We start from the raw sequence: 26,755 nt of genomic DNA, 5'->3' as shown, positions 1-26,755 counted from the left end.
TCAGCAATGAATATTTCTCCAGGTTTTAAGATCTGTATTTGTGTGGAAAATATTTTGTAATTGTGTATTTTATATTGTCTGCAGTTATTTTAAATAGAATTTTTCTTTCTCTGTTGGAAATTGGTGGTGGTATATAAAAATGATTTTATGTGGGTTTATTTAATATCCTGCAATTTTGCTAAAATCAGTGTTTTAACTAGATGTTTAATTGATTTTCTAAGTATGTCATTATAGCATCTTCAAAGAGTGAAAATTGTTTGCACAAACAAAAGCAATGCAGCCAAAATTAGAAAGTATTGTCATTATATCAACTTCAAAGAATGAAAATTGCTTCTTCTTTGCCTATTCTGATTCCTTTATTTTTCTTCCCTTATTACTATAGCTAGCATTTCTAATATATTATTAAATAATGATGATAATGGGTATACTTGCTTCACCCTAATTTTATCTGAAAAACTTGTAGTTCATCCCCATTACAAATAATAGTTGCATATGGTTTTAGATAGATATTGCTTGAAAATCATATGATTTTTGATTATTTTAATATTGATATAGTCTATTAATGTTGATAATTTCTCTCATATTGAACCAACCCTGCATTCCTGGTATAAACCCCACTGGGTCATAATGTATGATCTTTGTGGCATATTGTAACAAATCTCCTAATATTTCACTTAAAATTTTCGCATTAATATTCATTAGAGAAATGTTTTCATAGGTATCAGTACTACATTTGTGTTGTCAAAGGAATTTGATAGAACTCCTCCTCTATTTTTTCCAAATAGTTTCTATAGTGTTAAAATAATTGTTTAAATGTTTGGTATAATTCACTTATGAATCCTGGGTGTTTTTTTTTCCTTAGGGCAATTCACATATGGCTAATTCCATTTCCTTTTTTAAGATGGTCTTCTTTAAAGTATTCTGTTTCCTCTTCTGTTAATCTTCATAATTTATGTTTTGTAAATATACATCTATTTCACTTAGTTTGCCAATTTAATTGTTATATATTTGGAAAAAATAGCTTCTAACAAATACTTTAATTTTGTCTTCATTGGTGGTACATTCATCCTTTGCATTTTTAATACTGGTAATTTGTTTTTTTTCCCCTTTCTTTTAGTAATTAATCAATGTTTAAAAAATTGGTTTACCCATTTTATTATTTTTAAAAAATTAAAACTGTGAATTTAGTTTTTAAAATCCTTTTTGAACTCTTCTAGTAATTCTTATTAGACTTGTGTTTGGGTCACATTTTTTCTTTGAGACTTCACTTATGGCTGTTTTAATCTTGTCTTCTTATGAGTTTGTTTCTCTATCTTTGCCACAGTAGTAGCTTTTTATAGTCAGGTTTTTGTTTGCTTATTTTTCAAGACTATTTGACTTTTAACTTTATGTTAAAGTTAGGCTCTTCTCTTGGTGTACAGGCAACACTGTCCTAAGCTTTAGGTTTTTCATGCTATTTTTAGAGTTGGTTCTGTGAGTTTTGAAGTTTTTGGTGCTTCCAATATAGCATAATAAAAAGAAGAGGTGTGGTCACTTCTCTCCTGACCTGTGCTGTAGTCTTCACTTAGGAAGAGTCCTTGTTCCCCCCACAACTACAAGTATCAGTGTTCCATTTTGGTCTGGAATTGTGATCAGGTCTCCTATAGTCACAAATGCTATCTCCTTTTGCCTTTGCTACTGTAACTTGGACCCCAACTCTCCTGTGACTCTAAGCACTATTGTTTTTGTTTGTTTTTTAACTTTTAAACTGAAGTCAAGGGGCCTATTCCCTTGCAAAGGACCATAAGTCTTTCTCTGCCCTGAAACTATGATTAGGGCCTTCTTTTCACCTAGAACTACTCTTTGAAATTCCTTATAAATAATTTTATTAAAGTCTTGCATCCAGTACTAACAAATGGTCCCCTGTAATCTATTTCTGACCATTTGTCTGACCTCTTAACTGTCTTTGGGCTGAGAAGCCCCAAATATGATGCTGCCATTGTTGCTGCTGCTTCTAAAGGCTGTTGCTGGTGTTTTGTCATGACATGGACTGCACTCCAGACCAACTACCACTTTGGTGTCACAGATCTATCTGGTCAATCTCCTAAATTGTCTTCAACTGGAAAAATTTCTTACTCTGATGTTTTGTTGACTTTGCAGGCCAGAATCCAATTTGAGATATTATTTTAAAGTTTTTTGAAGGGAATCTTGGAAGAGTTCAGCTGAATTGCTGCCTCTATTCTTTTGCCTTGAGTCTGACCAATTCATTTTTTTAAAGCTCCTTTACTGGACCATTGAATAAAATTGCCATATATCTGTCTGGATTACATGAAACAGAGTCCTTGAGCAGGGAAAGGGGAAATTAAGATGGTTGGACAATTCAAACTAAGAGTGGAATTGAGAAGTTAAAGGGGAGTAGGAAATAGAGACTTGAAAACCTGTTGCCAAGTGGAGGAGTGCCTTATTCGAGCTCTGGCTGGAGGGGAAATCTTTGGAATCCTCTAGAAACTAGGACCATTCCTTCCTCTCCCCCCAGAACTTCAAAATGCTTAAATAGTAAAATTCCCAGATATCTTGCTGCATTTATCTATTATTCATGTATCCGCCAAAAGGCGAGGGATGAACCCAAAACCTAAGTGTGCAAATGAATCACTATTAATGGCATTTTTTTAAATATCAGGAAATAAGAAGGGATGAACCCAAAAACTAAATGTATAAATGAGTTACTATTAATGGCATTTTTTCAAATATCAGGAAATAAGAAGGGATGAACCCAAAAACTAAATGTGTAAATGAGTTACTATTAATGGCATTTTTTTCAAATATCAGGAAATAAGAAGGGATGAACCCAAAAACTAAATGTGTAAATGAGTCACTGTTAATGGCATTTTTTTCAAATATCAGGAAATAAAAATATTTTGCATATGGATCAGACCAAGACAAAATTATGATTTGGATTGTGTTTGTCCCTAATATCCTGCTATTCATCCTTTCCAAGTCTTCAAGTTCCCTTAGATGCAGAGGGACTCTTATTTCTCTGAGCTTGACTTGACAAGAGACTAGATTCCTTTTCTCTTAAGCAGTTCTATGCTCTGGCAGCATAGACTCCTTTTCCTAACTCCCTTGTCTACTTGTCCTATGGCCCATTTTGAGGTCAGTGGACTACTATTGATAAACTAACACCATATTAAAACTGATAATATGCACCATGGCATAGTGGATGGAGAGCTGGCCTTGGAATCAGGAAGACCAGATTCCTGGTATTTTAAAATCTCTATTTTTAACACATATTGGTCCTTTGACCCATTGCAATCCTTTTTACTCTTCTGTGCCCCAGGCAATCCTCTACCATTATAATTTACAGAGAATCTTTGCCCTGGGAACTTCCTAATTCAATAAAGACATGGATGAACAAAAAAAAAATTTACTTTTAGAAGAGGCAGAATAGTATTGTGAAGAAAGCATTAGGCCTGAAGTCAGAAAAAAATCTAAGTTTGAATCCCACGTCTTATACTTAATAGTTATATACTTAATATATTCTGTAAACTTAATAGTTTAAGTGGGGGACTTTACCTACCTCTTTTTTCTTCGGATTCTTCCCTTGTATGACGATGATAATATTTATAGTATCTTTCCTCCCAGGGTCCTTATGAAAATTAAATGAGACAATACTTGTAAAATTGCCATATAAATGTCAGCTATTATTAGTACCAAGAATATTTGCATTTTAATAAGAATTCCAATAGATAAAATATATTCATCTATTCATTTAACAAATACTTATTAAGTATATACTATGACATAATATTTGTAAAATACTTATAGCACAAGTGCCTGGCATTTTCCTGCTTCCCCTGCTTTTTGCACTTTTTTAGGTTGAGTTGGCAATAAAAAGATTTGACATTGTCTCTTATTACATTTCAATAGGGAAAGAAAACACTTGTAAACGTGTTAGCCCATTTGGATATAGTGGTCATCTAATCTCTTGCCTCTCCCTATAAGAGAAAGGGTGGAAAACTTCCAAAACACCCTATATCTTTCTATTGGGTTTTCAGGGGAGAATCTCTCTCCTCTAATCAACTTCCCTCACTCTTTCTCCTCTCCGCACTCTCAGCATACTACAGAGGAATTGCCTAGCCTTAAGGCTGACAGCCAGCCACATGGGGAGCTAATCCAGGTGACCTGAAGTGACAGTTTCATAGTCTCAGGAGAACAGAGAAATTCCCAGTTTCTTTTTGCCTTTGAGAGTTCTCTATAAAAGTTATAGGATAAAAGGAGCTTATAAAGCTATGTACTTAGTGATCTCTTTGACCAGCAAACCAAGGGTAAGACATCCTAGCTTAGATAATTTAGGGAGACAACTTTTTAGAAGAGAATTAATCATACATTTTTATTTCGTCAAGTAAAATACTATTTTATAATTAACAAAAATATAAGAGATAGTGTATATCTTTGATATATTTCCTTCAATTTTGTGACAATGACTATTTGGTCTGCTATTTTTCTTTTTAAAAAAGCATTTTACATTTATTCAGATGTCCTTTGTGTGTAATAAAGCATTCCTATGAATATTTTAATAGAGATGAGAAAGTAGGCATTTGGGTTTTAACCAATGCCATCTTGGTCACACCTTTTCACAGTAACACAATTATCTGTGGTTTTTTCAAATTATTTAATATTTTCCACTCTTTCAGCTATCTAGAAAACTAATCTCTCAATCTTTGCAAGTTTATATTACTTTCAGTATAAATTTCTTTTGTACAAGATATTTTCTTCACAATTTAGTCTATATAAGTGCCATTTCCACTGACTCAATGTACAATAGGTGTCTCCATTTCTTCTCCCCATCTTTTTTTTTTAATTCTATAATCTGGCTTCTGAATGAAACATAAGGCAACCACTTATCTCTCAGTTGCCAAATCCAATTGCCTTTTCTTAAACCTCATCCTTCTTGACTCTCTGTAGCCTTTTATTGCTGCCTCTTCTCACTGTTGTCTCATCCCACCTGTCTCCAAGAGTTCCCTGTCATCTCCAAGATAAATTCTTTTCTTAGTGCTAAAAGTCTTTTACAATCTACCCCTTCCTCCCATACTCCTTTTCATTCTTCCATTTTTCATCCTTTGTACTTTTCAATCTGGTGATAATAGCTTTCTTTTTTTTATATATTTTATTTTATAATAACTTTATATTGACAGAATCTATGCCAGGGTAATTTTTTTAAACAACATTATCCCTTGCACTCGTTTCTATTCCGATTTTTCTCCTTCCTCCCTTCACCCCCTCCCCTAGATGGCAAGCAGTCTTATATATGTTAGATATGTTGCAGTATCTCCTAGATACAATATATGTTTGCAGAACTGAACAGTTCTCTTGTTGTACAGGGAGAACTGGATTCAGAAGGTAAAAATAACCCGGGAAGAAAAACAAAAATGCAGATAGTTCACATGCGTTTCCCAAGTGTTCTTTCTTTTCTGTCTATCATTTATCAATTGAAACTCAGTTAGGTCTCTTTGTCAAAGAAATCCACTTCCATCAGAATATATCCTCATACAATATCGTTGTCAAAGTGTATAATGATCTCCTGGTTGTGCTCAGATAATAGCTTTCTTGCTGTTCTACAAACAAGATACAATGGCTCTCAGCTGCAGACACTTTTACTGGCTTGTCTCCCATGTTTGAAAAGTTCTCCTTCCTTTCTGCCTTTTAATTTCCTTGTTTCCTTAAAATCCCATCTTCTATAGGAAGTCTTTCCTAATCCCTTTTAATTCTAATGTATTTTCTCTGTTACTTATTTCCTATTTATCTTATACATAGATTTGTTTGTACACAGTTGTTTATATTGTGATCAACCTGAGTTTAGTAACTATTTTCAATATTTCTCTATATTCCCAGAGCTTAACACAATATTTGGCATACAATAGGAACTTAATAAATACTTATCAGGGGGATTCTGCAAAGATAGAGGAGAGTAGGTTGGTAAATTTCAAGCTCTCTAGATTTCTCCACAAACAGAACAAATTTTCTCCTCAGAGAAAACAAACTGCTGAAAAATCAAAAAGACTTGGGGCAGAAGAGGGATCCTCCTGGCACAACCCTCTGAAGAAAGAGCCCTAACCAGTATGAAGTGAGAATAACTTCAGGCTAGCTCTTCAGAAACACTTTGTGGGGATACCCTAGGGAGAACTGAATTTGGCTGTAACCTTAGCAGTAGTCACAGAAACTTTCACCTCCCTGATTGAAGATTGAAGTCAGGGGTCTGAGTCTAGGTAGATGAAAGAAATCTCTGCTGATTAGGATAACCAGGCCCAGCTCTGCTGCAGAGATGCAGCCCTGGGTGAGAAGGAACCAGCATCCCTAGTGAGTGTAGAAACATTGGGGCAAGGAAGTTGCTGGCTGTAGATATTTGCAGGAGAGGGGAGCTCTTGCTTTGGGATTCCAAGTCAGAGGGGAGAACTGAAATGAAACTAGAGATAGATATCTTCCACCCTCATGATTAGAGGTGCTTACACTAATACTCCTCATTTCAAAAAAAAAAAAATGAACAGGCAAAGAAGAAATAACTCAACCACAGAAACTTACTATGGGAAACAACTCAACCATAGAATCTTACCATGGGAATAGGAAAGACCAAAGTTCAATTCAGAAGACACTACTGAAGTAAAAAAAGAAAGCTTCTTCTAACCCCAAAGAGTAATAATGTTAAATAGTTTCCTGACTAGAAAGAATTTATAGAAAAAATTTTTAGAAAAAAAATTTAAAAATCAAATGAAACACATTGAGGAAAAACTAACTAAATAAAAATCATTCAAGAAAAACAAGAAGATTGTGGAAAAAACCCAATCAACTGGGAAAGAAAATGCAGTGTCATAAAGATGAAATTTACTTTGAAAATTAGAATTGTGCAAAAAGAAACCAGTGAAGCTATAAGAGATCAAGAAATAACAAAACAATATAAAAAATGAAAAAATGGAATGTGAAATATCTTATAAGAAACAACAGATCTGGAGAACAGATCAAGAGAAAATATAAGAATAATTGGACTACTTGAAAGCCATGACCAAAAAAAGAACCTTGACACAATAATTCAAGAAACAATCCAAGAACGTTGTCCTGGAGTGATAGAACATGAGGGGAAAGTAGAAAATTAAGTTCACCAATCATCATCTCATTGAGATTCTTTGTGGAAAACACTTAAAATTATTGCCAAATTTCAAAAACCCCAGATCAAAGAGAAAATTTTGCAAGAAACAAAACAAAATAGAACAAAAAACAATTCAAATATGCTGGAGCTACAAGTAGAATTCTAAGGACTTAATAGCAGTTACAATAAAAGACCACAAGTCTTGGAATCGTATTTACCAACAATCAAAAGAACTAGGACTGCTGCCAAAAATATCACATCCAGCAAAATTATCCATAATACTGAATGAAAAATAATGGACATTCAATGAACTTGCAGCTATTAAAGTATTGGGAATGAAAATGGAAGATGACCAGAAAGCAGTGTGTAAGGAAAGGTAAGTTGTAAAAGTCTTTGAACACCAAAAAGAGAATTTATTTTATCCTGGAGATGACAAGGAACCATTGGAGTTTAATGAGTAGGAGGTATGACAAAATGGCCAAGGATCTCTTACAAAGAACAACTTAAGATTCAATCAAGAGAAAAATCAACATTATATATCAATCATGTGGCATGTTTACATATGGATAAATGCATATATGTACATATATACATACACAAAATTTGTGTGTAGATATGTATGTATATTGCTCTGTATATCGATATAGATATATGTATATGTGTGTAGGTCTGTGGATGAGTGTGAATGTATACATATATGTGTATGTATGTATATATCTATATATGTATATGAAAATATGTCTGTGCTTAACTATAGCCTGCTTAAGGAAAGTAGGGGGGAATGAATGGGAGAGAGTAACAAAAAAACTATACAGAAGAGAACAAAGCAATATGCAAGAAAGCAAAGATGGACTCTTGAATATAAATCATTCTACTATTACATATCCTTTCTTGAAATCTGGAGATTTCTTGTTATATATTTTGAATCCTCCTTGATCTGCTAGGCATATGAAAATGTTCTGTTCTGTTTTCCTTTTCTGTCTTTTTTTCCTATCTTTTTTTAAATTAAAAAAAAAAAAACTACAAATGTTTATTAACTGACTACTTAATGATGCAATTGGATCATCATGGCATAAAGCTGGCTCTGCATTTTTGAAGGCTATGTCAAGAGGATGCAAGTTCTTGTGATTCTAAGGCTTCTAAAACATAGTCTAATCAAGAGACTATATATTTTATTTTGCCTGAGAAACAATTTAGTTCAAAGGCTTATCTGTGCTAGTTACTAGGTAATCAGTTCTGTGGTCATGGCAATCAGTGCAACAAAGAATATAAAATGGCTTCAACTTCGTGTTGTATCTTTCTGCTTAAATAGTGATAATGGGAGAGGGGTGGCAAAGAGTATTAGGAATCATTCTTTTTAGATTATCTGTAAACATAAATTGAATTGCTATTAATCTTCAATTTGAGAACTTCATGTGAGTGGCCAAGGATATCTTACAAATTCAAAATTCATAAGATACTCTTCATTGCTTATCACAAATAGATGCTTATTAAATGACTATTGATTAATTCATAAAGTTCACTTTTGGATTTAAACAGGTCATATCTTCAAATACTTAAAAGACTATGAAACATTAGAGAAATTAGATTAGAAATTATTGTTCTAGGTACCAAAACTAAAACTTAAGAATGGAATCACCAATCCCACTACTACTCTTGTTTACAACTTATTTAAAGGTATAAAGGGTTTTCCTTGAGAAAGGGAGTAAAAAATCTTGTTCAAAGTTACAATGTTGGTAAATGTGTAAGGACTTGAACTAGATAGTTTACAATTCATAATTCAAATTTGAGACTCCTGAATCCAGATTCAATATTTTTTCTACTGCTCAGTTCTACAGTTAGTCTGAAGTTCCAAGGAAATAGGGCTGTTCTCACTATATGGAAAAGCTTCCGCATCTTATATTTACCTCAAAAGAACTGTAATGAGCTGCTTTGTGAGGTTGTGAGTTCATCACTTGAAGTGTAATGACTACTTATTAAGATTGTAGAATTGAGTGGGAGCTGAGATGGATCTCTCAAGTTATATAATTTTTGAGTGATATGAAAGTCTGAATTCCAGATCAATAAACCCTCAAAATCATAGGATTATAAGACAGGTAAGTGATAAAGCGAGAATGAAATCATAGATATAGATCTGCAAGGCACTTCAGAGACCACCTATTCTAATACTTTTATGTATGAGGAAACCTAAGGACACTATAATTAAATGATTTGACCAAAGTTACAAAATAGTAAACATTAGAGGAAACATTTGAACCTAGACCTCTGACTACAGATCCAATGTTCTGAGATGATGCTCTTCAGATTTGAAGCTACAAGTATTTTAATGATAATCTAGTCCAGTTTCCTTATTTTATAGCTAAAGCCCAGTGAAATTAAATGACTCAGAAAATGGTAGAGCTGGGATAGGGAACTAGTCTTTGGACTCTAAATCCAAAATTTTACTTTTACAGCAAGTTACACTAAGGTTGGCCTTAGAACTTTTCAAATTAAGCAGACCTGATAGGACTTCATAAAAGTCCTTTCCCTTAAATGTCTGGCTTATTGTTGTTACTGGGTATTTCCAAATTCTGATAATAGCCAACTACGATTCATTTAACTTTACCTCTCCTGGACAAAGACATAAAGAAATTATTGGACATGGAGCACTTCAATTAGGGAATTGGAATGGCATAGAGGACAGTCCACCAATGTCCAGTGTAGTCACACTGGGAAAGAAAGCAATGTGTCCCTCCCAAGGCACTTTAACTTGTATCTACAGTTTTTGTATGCCTAGCAGGAAGGAGGAAGAGGGAGTTCTCTGTCAGACAAGACATGATAAGGAAAAAAAAAAAAGGTTCCTCAAAGGGTTCCATAATGGTCGTATCCTGTAGTGAATATAGTTGTGTCATATGATATGGAACACAAGGGAAAAAGATAATAGGTCAAGAGGACCACTCTGGGGAGTGAGCATGGTTTTCCAGATGTCAGCACCTTGGAGGCAAAGTTTTGGTCACCTGGTCCTAATTGTATTCTACTTGTGAATATGTTCAGAAGATCAAAGATCTCTATTTAATTTGTTCTAGTCACCCACCTATGTTCCCGGTTATCAGAATGAAAAACCATGAGTTTCCATGGGAGAAGGAAAAAAAAAGAGAAAGTGTTTAAGTAACACAATTGAAATAAAATACATAGCTTGAAAATACACTTAGCAATTCTGTCCTCCCCTCCCATCTTTCCATGTGCTTATATATGTTCACACAATAAATACAAAAACATTTTCATATAAAGAGTAAAATAAATCAGATTCTTAAGTTTGAAAATCTCAAGGACAGTAGAGGTTCCTCAATATTATAGACACCACTAGAATTTAACATTTGTTTCTGGCATTCACTAACTATTCTACCCAAATGTCACATCTGGAAGGATCATTGTTCAAAATTAAATTATTTTTGGAAATCACTGGATTCCATGTAAAGGAATTTTCCAATTCAGACTGCTTATTGGACAGTAACTAGACTGTTATTGCTTGGTGTTTTGTTTTGCTCTTTTTGAGAGAGACTTAACAGGAAAGCCCATGTTTTTGCCCATTAATTGGAAATGTCATTCACTTGAAAACATCTCTATATCTGAAAATAATATCTATTGGCATTTAAATGTATGTGACAATGACTTTAATCATTCTAACAGCTCACACTGAGAGACAAGCTTTTAAAAAAATGCATGTCCAAGTACAATTTCTAAATTAAAAATCCATGTTGCTGAAGGAACACAGTCTATAAGATGTTCTAAAGTTTCACTTCTTTTTTTCCTTTTAAAAAAAAAAAAAGAGTTGCTCAGTTGATTCATCCCCTAGCAGGATATTGGTTGGCAGTGGTAAAGTAGAGGGAGGGGTCAGGGAATGGCTTTGATTAAACTTTTTCTCAACCTTCCTTTTGGCTCCAATAACTTTTCTTTGCAGATACTGAGTCTGGAGACATTTCTTATTGTTTGGTATTAATATATGAATGTCAGTGATCCAGACTGCCTTCAATCAAGTTGCTGCCCTCTGCAAGATCATATACAGGTAGAAAAGATCATAGAACAACAATTGAGGCAGGACAGGTGAACTAAAAGTATTAGTGCAGACATTTCAGAGATTGTTAAGAAATTTCCATTCTTGCCTAGATATGTCACTATGCTAGAAAATCTTATTTTTCAGACAATAACTATCATCCTTTGAAGGTGATGAATTATGAACATCCATGGACATATATAAAGCATTTAATTGGATGTCCCAAGAATGTCAACTCAATACATGTCTATAAGAGCAGTTGCCATCAATTTTTAAAGACAGTGAGGGTTGGGAGGCCATGAATTAAATTTGAGGGCAGTGGAAAGAACAATGGTCTTGGTATCTGAGGATATGTGTTTGAATAATGGTTCTATCAATATTTACTGTATGATATCAGAAAGTCATCTCACCCCTCAAATTTTTTTCATCTGCAAATGGAGATCATTTTATTTGTACTGTCTACTTCATAGGAGATATTTTGAAGTGTTACATAAACCTTACAGTGCATTATAAATGTATCCAGTGCGCTAGTCCCCTTGATCTCAGAGCAAAGCAAGCTAGATCTCGTTTTCATGTTTTCAGACTATTCCAAGGAGGCTGTTTCTCTTTTAGTATCATTGTCTCAAGTCTCCACCAGCTTTGTTCCCCCAATTTGTTGGGGAGCTGTAACTAGATTCCCAGTTCCATTAATCCCTTAACGTAGTTTTTTACAAAGTAATATTTACTTCAAAGACAGAGAGAAGACAAAGTACAAACATTTCTCTTATCCATAACTCAAAGTTATATTCTTTCCTACATCATCTTAGTGTCTGGAGATAGTAGGCTCATTTTAATTCCTAAAAAATATTAGTCTCACCAAGTTCATGTTCGGAGGTGTCATCAAGGATCAGTGAAGTCTGGGCTCACTGGGCTAAGGTATAAAAGATCACTCCTTGTTCCATGAGGCATCAATGTTTCACTGGCTGAAAATCCTGACTGAAATTATGGGAGGTCAAGGAACCCTCTGCATCTTTTGAACTCAGAGTTCTAAGTTTTTTTTTCACTAGGCACAGAGCATTAAGGATCATTAAGGCAGAGAGATGGTAGCTGAAAGCTGATAAACCTTTTTGGATGCCTCAAGCCTCCTCTCCAATATGTGGCTAGCCACCTGGAATTAGTTAAAGAAATGTCTTCACTTCTTCCACAGTCTGTCTCTCCAAGCTACCTCCTTTGTATGTGATTAGAGCTGTCCTAAAAACAAGGCTTTCCAGGTTTTTGAGGTGAAAAAAATCTCATTCCAGGTGTTCTACACATGTTTCAAATCCCCATTACTTTAGACATAGACATACATTAGACAGACATTCTATAGACCTAAATTTTTTTGCAGAATTTTACTTAATTCTTTGCTAAATGAATGGTTAATTTATAATAAGGGCTTCCTAGACTGCCTCTCTAGCAAAACACATTTGAATATGTTTAATAGGGGGAAATCTTGAGAAAATTGCTTAAGAACAGTTACCACTTAGTTACATAAAATAATTCTGGTATTGTCTGTTCTGGACAAGGGCAAATGGACTCAAAGATCTCTAGACATCTTTTATAACTTCTGATTGCTTCCTACTCTCAGATCACTGATTTATTCAATAATCACTTATTAGACATCTGTTATGTATAAGGCACTGTGTTATGGGCTGGAGATTCAAAGATGAAAAACAATCTTATCAATAGGGAGTTTATAATCTGTGTATATGTGTGTGTGTGCACACACAGGGATGAAATAGATACACAAATAATTAAAATCCATGTCTACATATAGATTTAAATGCCTAAAAAATCTGAAGAGGAAGGAATCACTTTTAGCTAAAAAGATCAAGGAAATACTTTCTGGAAAAAATTGGCATCTGAATTGAGCCTTGAAGGAAAGGGTAGAAATGTGAGGAAGTCCATTCCAGATGTGAAAGACTTCATAAGTATGAAGGAGAGAGAAGGGAATAGTGAATAGTCCCGTTTGGCTGTAGTATTCATGTGAAGAGGTTTTCTAGACTCACTTTTAGCTCATATCTTTTCCATAAGAATAGTATGTTAGTATCTGTGAAATGCTTTGATAAAATCTACAAACTTTTTTTGACATAGGTATATCTATTTGTAAATTTGAGAGTTCATAAAAAGTGATCCTTTAATGGAGATTATACTTGTAAAATAACAATGAGAAAGGAGTAAAAAAAAAAAAAAGCTGTAAAAGAAAGTTACATTAGGAGAAAAACACCAGATGGCAGCACCAGATGCTAAAAATATGTGTGACAAGGTTTTAGAATTAAATGCATTACATCTTCCAAAATCAGTCATAAAATTATATTCAATGTCTAATATAAAAATGTAAAAGATTTTTTCTTAAAAGATATTAGAAAGAATGTTTCACATTATATTACATCATACAATAATATAATTATCCAAATAGCATGTAATTATTAAAAGTTAAACAAAGGCTTTCTTGTTAAATGTTATTAACTTTATCTTTGCTCCAAATGGTCTAAAAGAGCATAAAGCCAGCAGAATAAAAAAAAAAATCAGCCCCTTTCAAGAAAGGACAAAGACTTTGCCAGAAATTAAATTGCTAGCACTAAATAAATGGATTTCCATCTGGATTATCTACATAAGAATTTAACAGACAATTCTAAGGGTGAAAATTAAAATATTTGAACAAGTTTTATTCTATTTAAAATTATTTTATTCTTCTAAAAACATATTAAAGATACTGTTTTAGTATGGAGAATATTTATAATTAAGAAGATAATCTGGCTTGCATGTTATGCTCCTATGTCTTGTTCTTTTTTTGGAGTGGGGGTAGAAGAGTAGGAGGAGTAAAAGTGACTTCGAAGATTTAATTCTTTGTAAGAAGGTATTGACTTCTCCTTCCCCTCCCCCCATATAAAAATTAACAGCATTTTTATAACAGATTATTTCAAAGTTGTCTTACAAATGCAGAAACAAAAGCCCAGTGTAACTTGCTCCAACACGATTGATTCATGGCCAAAATCAAGCTACAATATGACTCCTATAAAGTTTTCAAGGAGTCCTTTTGACTTGGGTAAAGGTAACAGAAGCTTCTTGACTCTACATTGAATCACTGGATTCTACATGAGTCAATGGAAGAGAAAGGAATTGATGCATTAGTAAGGGAACATATTATGATTCATTTTAAAGGAATAAGCGGGTCAGAGTTCTGGAAAATATGTTCCTCAGTTATGATTGATTATGGGCTAAGGATGCCTGGCAAATCTGATCTTGTATTCTAAGGTTCCAGTATGGTCTCAAATTGTGTAATCTCGTGTAAGGGGATTTTGTTTCACTCCTCCATTTATCCCTTCTCCCCAACATACTTCAATTAATTAGAAACACAGGACTAGATACCTAGTTGAAGCAGTTAATCCCAGAATATAATCAAAGAGTAGTGAGTATTAAGGAATTTTCCTACAACCTCACAGTAATAAAATAATACAGGATTAGATTTTAGTGTAAAAACAAGATTCATCTAAGTTCTGATTCCTTGAACCAATACAAAATTCTCTCTCTTGAGGTCAAGAAAGCAACATGATTGGCTGAGACAATTTCTTAAACCATTGGGCTTATGTATAAAAACAGCAAATTATTCCAGTTCAACTACTCCAATGATCTAAGATTCCAATGGCTCATGAACTCTATTGATATAGATCCTAGTACCTGTACTAGAGTCCAGCAAGGGAGGGAGGTACATGGAAAGGGGACTGAGTCCATAAAAGATGTTTCCTACTTCTCCATCTAACAGTGACCATTGCCATTGGAGAGTCTATAGGAGATAATACATCCATTTGGGAGCAGAGGGGCACAGATGTTAAGAACCATCTGGAAAGGAAGTGTGTCATAGAGAAAATCATCATTGTGTTATAGAGAAAATTATGGAGGCATCAATTTAAAGACAATTCTAGCTATGGATCCAAGAAAAGAACAACTCCTGGTAACCAATTCAGCCTAGTAATTGGGAAACTTGTATAGTACAAATATGAGGATCAGAAGGGACTTTCAGGACTTTCAGAACTAGGGATTTTGAATTTCCTTTTGGGTACATGTGAGCCTAATTTTCCCAATGACACTATGTATTTGTGGGAAAGTATTTTCCAGACTTTGGAAGAAACTATTTTGTAGAAATTGTTTTTACCATATCATCAGTGCAAATGCCTTTGCTAAATGCTAATTATCTAATTTTTAATAGGAAGCACATAGGTGGGGGGTATTGAGAACTATACTGTTAAGAGTAAAACTCCACAAAGTTATCCCATTAACAGTTGACCTGCTAGAGATTGTAATATAATTGTACAAGTTGAATGAATATTTCTGTGGAGCCTTGCTCAGGAAATATAAATTTGGATATGGGTGCTTTAACAAATTGGGCATTGGTCACTGGAGCACTTCTGTTCTATGTGAATAATCACCCTTAAGTTCATTCCCTCTCTGTTTAAGGGGGCTTCCTATTCCCTGGGTTTAATTCTATGAAATTCAAATATGAAATTCAAATACAAGTCCTTCCCTTTCTCTCTCTATTGCTACAACAGAAGAGAACTACTGGAGAGAGTCTCCATCCAGGACTCTATGTACTAAAATCTGCCAAGATTTAATGAAGAAAAACAATTTATTCTCCATTTTGTTTTAGATTATAGTTGGACAGTCACTTTTCCAGTGTATTTTCTTTACAAGTAAAACCAATTCCTTTGAGATAACTTTTTTGTTTTAATATTTGTGTATTGAATCCTCTTTCATATTAATAGACAATTATTAAATTTGGGGAGACCCAAGGTTTTTTTCCTGGTCCAATTTCCACAAGGACAATATTGATGGATGATAAGACTAACATTTTTCTTCTTATAGGTATTACTTCATCAACTATTTCAAACTTGGGAGGGGGAGTGTAGATTCTTGTCAAGATTGCCCAAGGCTGGGAGTAGTCTAGAAATAGGGTTATCCTTCTGGCCATTCTCAGCTTCTTATGTGAATGACCTCACTTATCTGTAATATTCATTCTTTCATTTATTGCTAACTAATAAGGGTTATTGCCACTCTCAGTAATACCTCTCTTCCAAGGGCCTTTATATATAAGCCCTGAGTCCATTGCCATAATGATCTTTGGCATTCAAGAGTGTCACACTAGTGGCATTATTAATAAAATGATTAAATTACCCAGAAATTATATCTCTTTACCTTTTTAAATACCACATTATGGATTACTAGGAATAAAATATGCTTTCTAAACTAGAAATCCTTATTAGCCCTTTTCTAAAAAATAATCAGCCCTTTGAGGACCCCCCCCCCAAAAAAAAAACACTTTAAAAGTTTTCTAGTTTGCCTTCTTTCTCTTCAAATTATTCTACTTGCCTAGTAAAGGGTGAATTTGGAGCCTATGAATTTCAGGGATTTCTGGAGAAATTTTGGATGATGCATGGTACAGAAACTCAAGAGATAATTTATATCTGAAATCTCTAGTGGGATTGCCTTATAAAAAAATCCTTAGACATTTTGCTGTGCTTTATATGTGATAAGACACCTGGAAATATTTTGTCTAGACCTTCAGGTTAGATTCCCCCCATATGCTTTAAGGATCTCTAGAGAAATTTTTGATGGCTTATGATCAGACCCAGATGAATTTCACAGGATTAAATCCAGGCTGTATGTAGGGGGCCAGAACAGAGAGGCCCCTTAAAAAGAAGGGAAAAAGATTTAGGGGTGATTACTTAGAGAATAAGTGGTACACACCCGCCCAGGACCTATGCCAGTTTATTATGGCACTTGATACCTAAATGAACCCAATGCAGAGAGTGACCTCAATGGGAAAGAAAATAGTAAATATGCCAGGCCCAGAGCTATTATCCAAACACCAAATCAAAGTGCTTTAATTTCTCATCTGAAGGATTAGAGATTGACTTTCGTTAAACCTGAGGTCCATTTCCTATTCATAGGGCTCAACATATTTTAATATTTCTGTAGAGAGGTAAGATTTTTCCTCTAAGAGAGAACATATTTGACTTTCTCTTTTTCTTTTCTTTATTGTCTTTGGGGGAAGACCTTTGTAAGCACTAAGATTGGTGATAATCTACAAGAACTTTATAAAATAGTATTTATTAGCAAAATTATGTCTTTACGTATTTGGAAATATGACAAAATGATAATTTCTACATTTGTTTGTGAACCATGACAATATATATTTCAGTACTCTTTTAGTATAAAGTATTAGGGAAGGATAACACATTTAAATGTTCCCAAGTCACTAGCAAATGGAGAGTGAATTTCCCAAGTCCAAAATTTGTGAACACATATTTTGCCGAAGCATTCTGGTTGATTCGTTGGAAACATCAAATGTTTACTAAGGGAACATAGAGAAATATTCCAATCCTACTTTAACTCATGTAACTACAAAAGGCCTAAGCACTTCAAATGAATAAATTAATGAATTAATCAACTGAATCTAATCACAAAAGTATTAGGTTTGGGGGAATTTTCCTAAAATTTCATAATACAATAACAATGCAGATTTTTAATATATAAGCCCAATTTTCTATGTCTTGATTCCTTTCTTATGTGCAAACATCTCTTTAAGAGAGACAAGAAAGAAAGCAATTTTATTGGCTAAAAAAAATTCACCCCCCTTTTGGCCTATGTTTAAAAACAGGAAATGAATTTTATGAGTTTAGCCAGGTTAGCCAGTAGAAGCTTCTAGGATTAAAAGCACTTTATGATATCAGATCCTTACTTTTATATAAAATAGCAACAAGGAGAGAGGAAAAGTGACATAGTCACTAGTCTCACTGACTATGTCATCAGAGAAACTGGCAATAAGAGACAATACATCCATCTGAGAGCAGAGACACATGCTGAGGATAGATAGAGAAAGAGGGAGAAAATAGCTTCAAGTAATGGGACTTCATATAACAGAGAGAAGTATTGAATAACGATTCAGGAAAGTTTCAAATTTTTATAGTCAATCCAAACTAATAGCTAAGCATTTATCTGGCACTGATATCATACTCCAAAGTAATTATATATGGATTTTACAAAGAGAGAAAGAACTTCCAATGTGAGGAATCATGGTATCTTTAGCATGATATTTTTTACATATGAGCCATATTTTCCACTATATTCTAAATGTGAACTTAACTTAATCTTCTCATGAATTCCATGTGTATTTTTTGGAGAATATACCTGAAGCTTTTGTAAATGTGTATGTGTGTGTATGCATATGTTTATTTTGGAAGGGATTGCAATTATTGTTTTTATAATGCCAACTTAGGAAAATAATTTGCTAAAAGCTGAGTCTATTGACTTTTTATTAATGGGATATATATCAGTGAGGGCTCTTGAGCTACAGTGTTATACAGCAGCACCTTCATATTAAGTCCTAGATCCCAAGAGTAGTTACCAATTTGGGGATTCAAACTGTGAAATGGGTGACTTTATCATTCTAGAATACTATGCTAGAATTTGCCATACTAGAATGCTTTGCTAGAATAATATTGAGAAAGTAAAGAGTATTTAAAAGTATAACTGATGGCCTCATTGTTTAGAAAGAAGAATAGGAGAGTTTGAGCAGAGACTAAGAGTTAGTAGGTAACAGAATGACCAAAAAGAAGAAGAAGAAGAGAAGAAGAAGAAGAAGAAGAAGAAGAAGAAGAAGAAGAAGAAGAAGAAGAAAAAGAAGAAGAAGAAAGAAAGAAAGAAAAAAGGAAGGAAATTCAATAGATTGCATCAAAGAGGAAATGAAAGGGAAAAGGCTGAAGAATTTTATTGCAACGAAAAACAGTGTAGTTAAAGACTGAATTGCTTTAGAAATAATTCTCTTAAAAGTTTTTTTTTTTTAATCATGCAGCTAAGGGATGCATCTTGGATGGCTTTTCTATAGTCTATCTGAAAATATGAGCAGTCCTAGGAAGAGTAAGAACATGCTGGAGAGCAATACCAGTTTCCTGTTGACATACTTACTCCAGGATGGGAGTTGTGACACTTGTACCCTGACATACACAAATTATAGCATCTTCTGAAAAGTTCTGGTTTGGTTCTTGGGATTCCTTCAAGCTTAGTGGAGGTGTGTGCCATAAATGGACCTAAATTAGGGCTTATTTGCCTTCAGCCTAAATCAACAAAATATTTTAAAACATCCATCTAAAGTACTTGTTTTAGCAAGTTTGTCTACATAGGTGTATATGCAGCATCTTGCTTTTTGGCTCCATTCTTGGGAGCATAGAAGAAAGTTAAAAAATCCTAAACAAAGTGTTCCATATACATGATCTGTACTAAAAATGTCTGGGGGGAAATGCATCCAATTAAGAAACAATGTTTTAAGTCAGAATACCAAGGAATCCAATTTATGGCACACACACAAACACACATTCAATCAATGAAAAAATATTTTCTAAATGCTTATTCTATGCTAGGCACTCGACTAGATACTGGGGACACAAATACAGAGAATATCCTTACGAGGAATCTTCTCTTCTATCTCTCCTCCCTCCTCTCTCTCTCTCGCTCTCTCTCTTTCTCTCTTTCTCTCTCTTCACTGTTTCTTGGTTTCTTGATCTTTCTTCCTCTTCTCTCTGTCTCTTTCTCTCAATTAATTCAGATTATCTTGGATGATTTTAAAGAAATTTTTAAAGGCGGGGAAAAAACTTTTTAGACTAATATAGTGCCCCTTTTTGTTCCACACTTAAAAATTTGGAATTTTCATTATATGAGAAAATTAATAATAACAACTTAGCTAATATTTATATAGCACAAATGTGTGGCAGACACTGTGCTTATTATCCCATTTGATCCTCACAACTTTAAAAAATAGATGCTATAATTATCCTTATTTTATAGATGAAGAGACTGAGGCAAACAGGTGAAGTAACTTGCCCAAGATCACATAGCTGGTATTTGAGGCTAGATTTAAACTGAGAACTTCTTGATATGGGGCCCAACACTATCCATTTTATCACCTTGTTGTCTCTTGAGTTCTTTTGTAAATATTCACTGTGAAATTACCCAATATAGTAATTTTTCTGGTGTTTCAATGTAATTCTTTGGGTATTTTAAAATTCAAATACACATACATGCATACACACATATATATTTATGTATATATACAACATATATGTATACACACATATATACATAGATATATAAGTATATATATGCATATACATATATACATGTTAAACAAGAAAAAAATGAAAGAAAAGGAATACATTTGTCCCAAAAAAAAAAAAAAAACTAGTAAAGGAAAACAGAAATCACAAATGAACAAATCATAAATCATTCCTATTTTGTCCTGAAAAATAACTTGTACATTGCAAGATTCCCCAATCACTCAAACCAGTCCTATTTGTTTGATTAATCAGAATTTCAGAAAGCAAGCCTGAGAAGGAGGCATATATTGATCTAGGCTCACCTCTCACATTAAATAAGGGCAGAGTCTTTCTGTTTTTCACCCCTACTATTCTAACAATCTAATTTTGTACCCCAGTCAATCATAAAAGCTTTTGGTTAAAAAGCATAGTAGCTCCCAAAAGTTAGTGATGAAAGGATATAATAAGCCCCAGACATGGTATCCAGGGGAGCCCTAAGCCAATGGCTATTTCTATGGGATTCAGTACAGATGGAGGACATTGCCATGTCAAAGCAAAGAATAGCACTTAGCTAACACAGAATGTGCTTAAGAAATGCTTATTTATTATCCTGGAAGCCAGTGGCAAACTGGATAGTGTGCTGGGTCTAGAATAAGGAAGACCTGAGTTCCAAACCAACCACAGAATCTTATTAGCTGGGGGACTCTGGGCAGACACTTAACTTCTATCTGCCTCAGTTTATAATGAAACCTCAAAAGGTTATTGTGAGGATTAAATGAGATAATATTAAATATAGCATACAGTATCTGGCACATAGGATCATTTAGATGTTTATTTTGTTCCCCTTTCAAAGTGGGATAACAGCTGTCAGGGTATTTTTTTCATCTTATTAGCTATCCATTGATTTTTTTTTTTTTTTAAAGAAAAAGTTTGCAATAGGAGGTCTGTGAGTTACCAAAAAGTACTCTAATGTGTACTGCTTTAGTCATGTGGGATTTTTGACACAGATTCTATTTCAGTCAAATAAACTCAGCATAACTCAGTATTGCCAGAAACAAATTCCTAATGCAGATGAGTGAAATAAACCACAATGAATACAGGCTATTGAAATGAGAGTTATAACACTGAAACACAGACACAGCATTAATGACTCATTTGCAAGTAACAGCCCCTCCCAAAGATAAAACCCATAGGAACCAAAGAATAGTATGTCCATCTTTTTCTTCCCTTTGGATAGCAAAGATTCAGAGAATGAAGAAAACAATAGGACAAATCTTGTTTCTTTGATATAAAAAAAGGTTCACCTCCCCTCAGGATTCATCATGGGTTCCCAAAGAAAGAAGTTAGACACTTAAAGAAACTGTTCAGGAGAAAAGTTTCTTTTAGAGTCATGGCCCTTGTAGTAAATCTTTTGTGCAAGAGATTACCTTTTCAGATCTTGAGGGTCCTGCCTTGCTCTTTTGTTGCTGCACTTTGACTAACTCCCTCCCACCATTTCCAAAGACTTGAACTTGGCAGATCTTTTGATGCGTTTGAAGACGATCTGCTCTAAAGGTCTTGTTACACTTGGGGCAAACCATGAGCTGGCCCTGACCCTGACCCTCATGACTGTCGGTCGAAGTTTGTTGCTTCTCAGGCTTGGGTGGCTTGGCTGAATAATGCTTTGGCTTTTGAGGGGGTACCTGGCGGTGTACTTTGGGGAGTCTCTCATTTTCTACTTTCCATTTCTCCAGGCACTCAGATTCATGGGCAGAAAGGGCCTGGCCGGCAAACTCTTTGCCACAGATATAACAGAGGAGAGTTGTTGGAGGAGACACAAATCCACCAAGTGTTTTCTTCTTGCCAAGGAGACTCTCAGAGAAGTTAGATTTTGGATTGCAGCTTCTTAGGTGAACAATAAGATGGTCAGGTAGAAAAGTCCCACCACAGTATTCACAAGGCAACTGTTGGACTTGAGCACCCCCGAAGGGAGCCCTGTCGCTCGATTGCGAATCATAAGAACTACTTGAATCACTGAGAGGTTTTGGTTTCTGAGGCTCTGGACTTCTGAGATTTCTGGGTAACTTGTTGTTTTCAATATGCCACTTCTGTAAGCACTGGGGTTCGTGAATGGAAATGGATTGAGAACCAAATTCTCTTCCACAAATGTAGCACAATCTAAGTTTTGGTCTTCTAGGTGGTATTATAGGGGAATGGGTTGGACCATCAGACATGCTTCCCCTATTGGATCTTTTCAGTAGGGTGACAATACTTGGGCTCTTTAACTGAGGTTTTTTTTTTATGATTTTAGGATTAAGCCATTCTGTTTCTAGTGAAGTGCAATCAAAGCTGGAATCACTAGAAAATGTTCCCTGTTTCGACCCTGATGAGCTATTTATACTGTGGGGTAAGCTACTGGTATTCTTTTTCTTCTTTGATTTTTCCATTCAGGATGATCTTTCTTCCCATAAGGCAGGGCTTAAGATGGGTGGTTTCTTAGTATGATGCTGGTTTTCCTGAAGCCCCATGTTGTTGCAAATACTGTGGTCCCAAAAATCTAGTATCCAAATCTTCATTGCAAGGAAGCAGTCTGGAGTATTGTAAAGTTTCCATTAAACCCTCAGAAGTCTTTGAGACCTAAAAGAAAATATAGACCAAATGTTTATAATTATATAGCAAAACAGCAAAACTTCAGCTCTAGGGAAATATATGGCTTTTCAGAGCTTTGAACTCTTGAAGAAAAAACAAAGACTAAAATATTACCACTACCTGTGGTTAAAAAAATATATATCTACTTCATGTAGGTAAGACTAGTTCTTCCCTTAAAAAAAAAATTGAAATCTTCAACCTATTGTCATAATTTCCTGGCTTCCTAAGAATAAAAGCTCAGCTCATGAGAATTTGGGGGATCTTCAAGTTAGACATATCCTACTTACATACAGTACAAATTTGGAGGTGGGAAGCTGTAGTCATCTGAAATGTTATCCTTTCTGAATATAGTTTCCATGATATTGTTAAGCAAACATTCCCTTTTGTTAAATGCTATATAGTCTGAATCCTCCTAGACAATGGTAGAAGGGCTTACATAGCTCAAAGAAACTATGAAAAATGATATGCAGAGTTACCCAAGACAGATCATAGTAGGAAGTTCTGACAAAAGGTGATGCACTGAAGAAAGAAATAGTAAGCCACTCTAGTGGCTCTGTCAAGAAAACCCAAAGGCAAGTTTTAAAACAATAAAAGATATGACATCAGAAGATAAACCTCTTAAGTAGGAAGGTTGCACATATTACTGAGAAAGAGCAGAGAATAACTACAAATATCCTTAGAAAGAATGAGGATCCTGGGCTAAAGCTTAAAGCAGCTCATATGTGGATATATCTGATGATGAAAGGAAAATACAATGCTATAAAGAAAGATGAATAATGTATAGGAATCTAGAATTTAAAATCTATGGAACAAGATAAGCTGAATGTGGTCAAACAGGAGATAGGAAGATTATACAATAATATTTTGGGTATAAGCAAATTTAAATAGATGGGAATGGGTGATTTTAATTCAGGTGATCATTGCATTTACTACTGTAGGCAAGAATCCCTTAGAAGAAATAGAGTATCACTCATAGTCAATAAGAGGGTAAGAAAAGAGGCTATCATTTCAAAAATGGCAGAAAAATATCTCTTTGAATACATGGAAAAGTATTCAGCATCATAGTCTGTGCTTCAACCACTGGTGCTAAAGGGGCCAAAGTTGCTTAATTCTGTAAAGATGTAGATACATATAGGGTCAAATTCGCCGGGCCATATTAGTATGACCTCAATAACATGTCATATGAATATGAAGTGGAGTTGAAGATTATATTTAAAGGAGATCTTATAGATAGAGTGCCTGATTTACTATGGATAGAAGTTTATAATATTGTAAAGGAGCCAATTTTGCAAAGGAAAAGAAAAGCAAGAAAGCAAAATGTCTATCTGATGAGGCTTTACAAGCAGCTGGGGAAAAAAGCAAAAAAGGAAAGGTATATCCAACTGGATTCAGAATTCCAGAAAATAGTAAAGAGAGATTTTCTTACATGAGCAATGATAAGAAATAGAAGAAAATAATAGAATGGTAGAGACAAGGGATCTGTTTAAGAAAATTGGAATATTGTAGAGGGAACCATGATTTGTATGTGGGTAAGAATTAATGGTCTCTTATGGACACTGATTCAGAAAGTCTGTATAGAATTAGATAGATTACAAAAAAGATTTCCTTGCATGTACAGTTATTTATCCTTTTCACATCATCAGAATTAGAGGCATGGCATCCCCATGATATGGAAAAGTTATGTAAAAATTTTTGGCTCTCTATACCAGAGAAGTCTGAATTATCATGGTATTAAAAGATAAAATACATTGATATTACACAATACTATACACACACATAAATAAATATATAATATATTTCTGAGTTTCTAAATAATTTCTGTATCATCTGCTGGCTTTCATGTGTCATCTGTGACTTCTGCAAAGTTCCCTCAAAATTCCCATATAATTTCTTATGCTGACTTGCGATATATTGAAGCCAGTATTGGGGAAATTTATATATGTGGATGGGATAATTGCATATTTCAGTAAGTCAAGGTGTCATCTTAATTCAGGCTGCCTTCCTACTTGGGTTTTCACAAAATCAGTATTCTTTCTCCTCATCAATCTGTCTCCTTTCCATCTCTATTATTCCTGAGTAAGAATACATCTTTGGCCTTCTGAAGCTTTTAATCCAATTCTCTCTCCAATTTACATTTTCTCCTGACAAGCTCCTATTGTGAATGGGCCACAACTTTCTTTTCAATGATCTCCCCTCTCTGTTTAGTATTGAAATTAAGCATGTTCTTTTCAAAAGCCTTTTCCCTTAACATTTCACAAAGTCAGCTCAGGTTTTGGGCCAACACTAATAATTTATCTTGATCCCTTCACTTTATCACGAACCATTAAGAAAGAAAAAAAATTGGAGGCACGATCATAAAGAGTAGATACATTTTTGATTCGGCAGCTAAAAAACCTTCCAGTCAAACAAATATCCTGCATCATTTTATTCTATTTATTTTCTTGATGGTAAGATAAGATTCCTGATTGTGATTCTATCAGTGTGAGGAATTCCTAAAATTGTAACTCTCCCCACCAAAACAGATCGCTACTCACAGACAATAGGTATTCTGGGGGCGCTGAAAAATTAAGTGATTTATCCATGGTCATAAAGTTTCTAAATATCATAGTTAGGGCATGAACTCAGGTCCCCTTAAATCCAAAGCTAACTTTTTATCCACCATCTCATGCTGTTTGTATGTCCTACACTGTCAGTTTGAAGCATAGCTTTCAATAGCTAAAGATGAAGTACTAGAGAAATTATGAAAACTTCTGTTTAATCTAGCCCTAAGATGCACAAAGCTGTAGGCCTAACTTAAGTGTTGTACTCCTTTGATCCTCTTAATGCTAATGTATAGTAAGGGTGGTAATGAATGGGACAGAGAAGAATTAGGTCTTAGCCAAAAACTACCATGGAAATCATTATTCCCATTTTACAAATGAGGAAAAATGAAGACAACAGAAGTTAAGTATTACTCTGGGGCCTCAGTGTTATTAAGTGTTTGAGACTGGATTTGAATTCAGGTCTTCTGACTTCAGGTCCTGTGCTCTATGCACTGTACCACCTACCTGCAAAGAATGCTATCTTAAGTTCCATGCTCTCAAAAACCTAAAGAATAAAGAGTTGGAAGGAACATCTGAGAGCTCCAACTGCTTCTAAGGTCTTCAACTCCTATATAAAAGTGCAAACAACTTGTCAGGTTGCCCTTGTGTGAAGACCTGCAGTGATCAGGAAACCCACTATCACCTTTGGTAACCATTTCACTTTGACTTTCCTCACCTTGAATTGAAATCTGCTTGATTGGTAGCTAAAGATAATCTATTCAGTACTTTGTATGCTGCTGGAGTTTAATGTTAGAAAATAAGAATAAAGTTTGATTTGAAAAAAGGTTAAGACAACTTAAATTAAGTGACTATGTTAGAAAGTATCAAATTCATGCACTTAAAAGGCTTACCATGGCCTATTACCCAAACATGTCAATAAAAGCAATTAGGTTAGCATTTAAAGAGATATAAATATATCCATGCTCTGATCAAGGATACATAGACACAAACTCCTTTGGGCTAAAATGGTTCATTTTGGATATTTCTACAAATAGGACTTTTCAAAAATGCCTTTGAAATACCTTATTTTTGAATCCATGTGACACCATATTCCCAAATTCTTCTTTTCCTGGGACTGGGGAGAAAACTTCATGTATCCACAGATGGAAGGGATGTATAAATCCAGACTGCATGTTGTTAATAAATAATAGCTCTGTAAAGGTGAAGTGGGATTGGGGAATGGAGAAGAAACAAATTAAATATTGATTTAATACTTCAAAAATACTTTCTACTAGTAAATAAAAAATATATGTATTAGCATTATACATATAGTATTAGAAATACT

The 26,755-nt window shown here is 34.4% G+C and overlaps 1 protein-coding gene across 2 annotated transcripts in view; it reads right to left on the bottom strand.

Annotated features, from left to right (window-relative positions):
- Positions 1 to 26,755, bottom strand: part of LOC127562302 (zinc finger protein 474-like) — an 81,707-nt gene that overhangs the window by 19,739 nt on the left and 35,213 nt on the right. For both annotated transcript variants that reach the window (XM_051997913.1, XM_051997916.1), the window contains exons 3-5: positions 26,493 to 26,623; positions 21,688 to 22,876; positions 3,557 to 3,625 (exon numbers count right to left, since the gene is read on the bottom strand). In XM_051997913.1, coding sequence (XP_051853873.1) covers positions 3,557 to 3,625; positions 21,688 to 22,686 — 1,068 coding nt within the window. In that variant the 5' untranslated portion in view covers positions 22,687 to 22,876; positions 26,493 to 26,623. The remainder of the gene's footprint in view (positions 1 to 3,556; positions 3,626 to 21,687; positions 22,877 to 26,492; positions 26,624 to 26,755) is intronic.

The sequence above is a fragment of the Antechinus flavipes genome, chromosome 1 (assembly GCF_016432865.1).
Source record: "Antechinus flavipes isolate AdamAnt ecotype Samford, QLD, Australia chromosome 1, AdamAnt_v2, whole genome shotgun sequence".
NCBI classification, from domain to species: Eukaryota; Metazoa; Chordata; class Mammalia; order Dasyuromorphia; family Dasyuridae; genus Antechinus; species Antechinus flavipes.
Note: the sequence above shows the minus strand (reverse complement) of the source record. Positions and strands in the feature narration are given on the sequence as shown.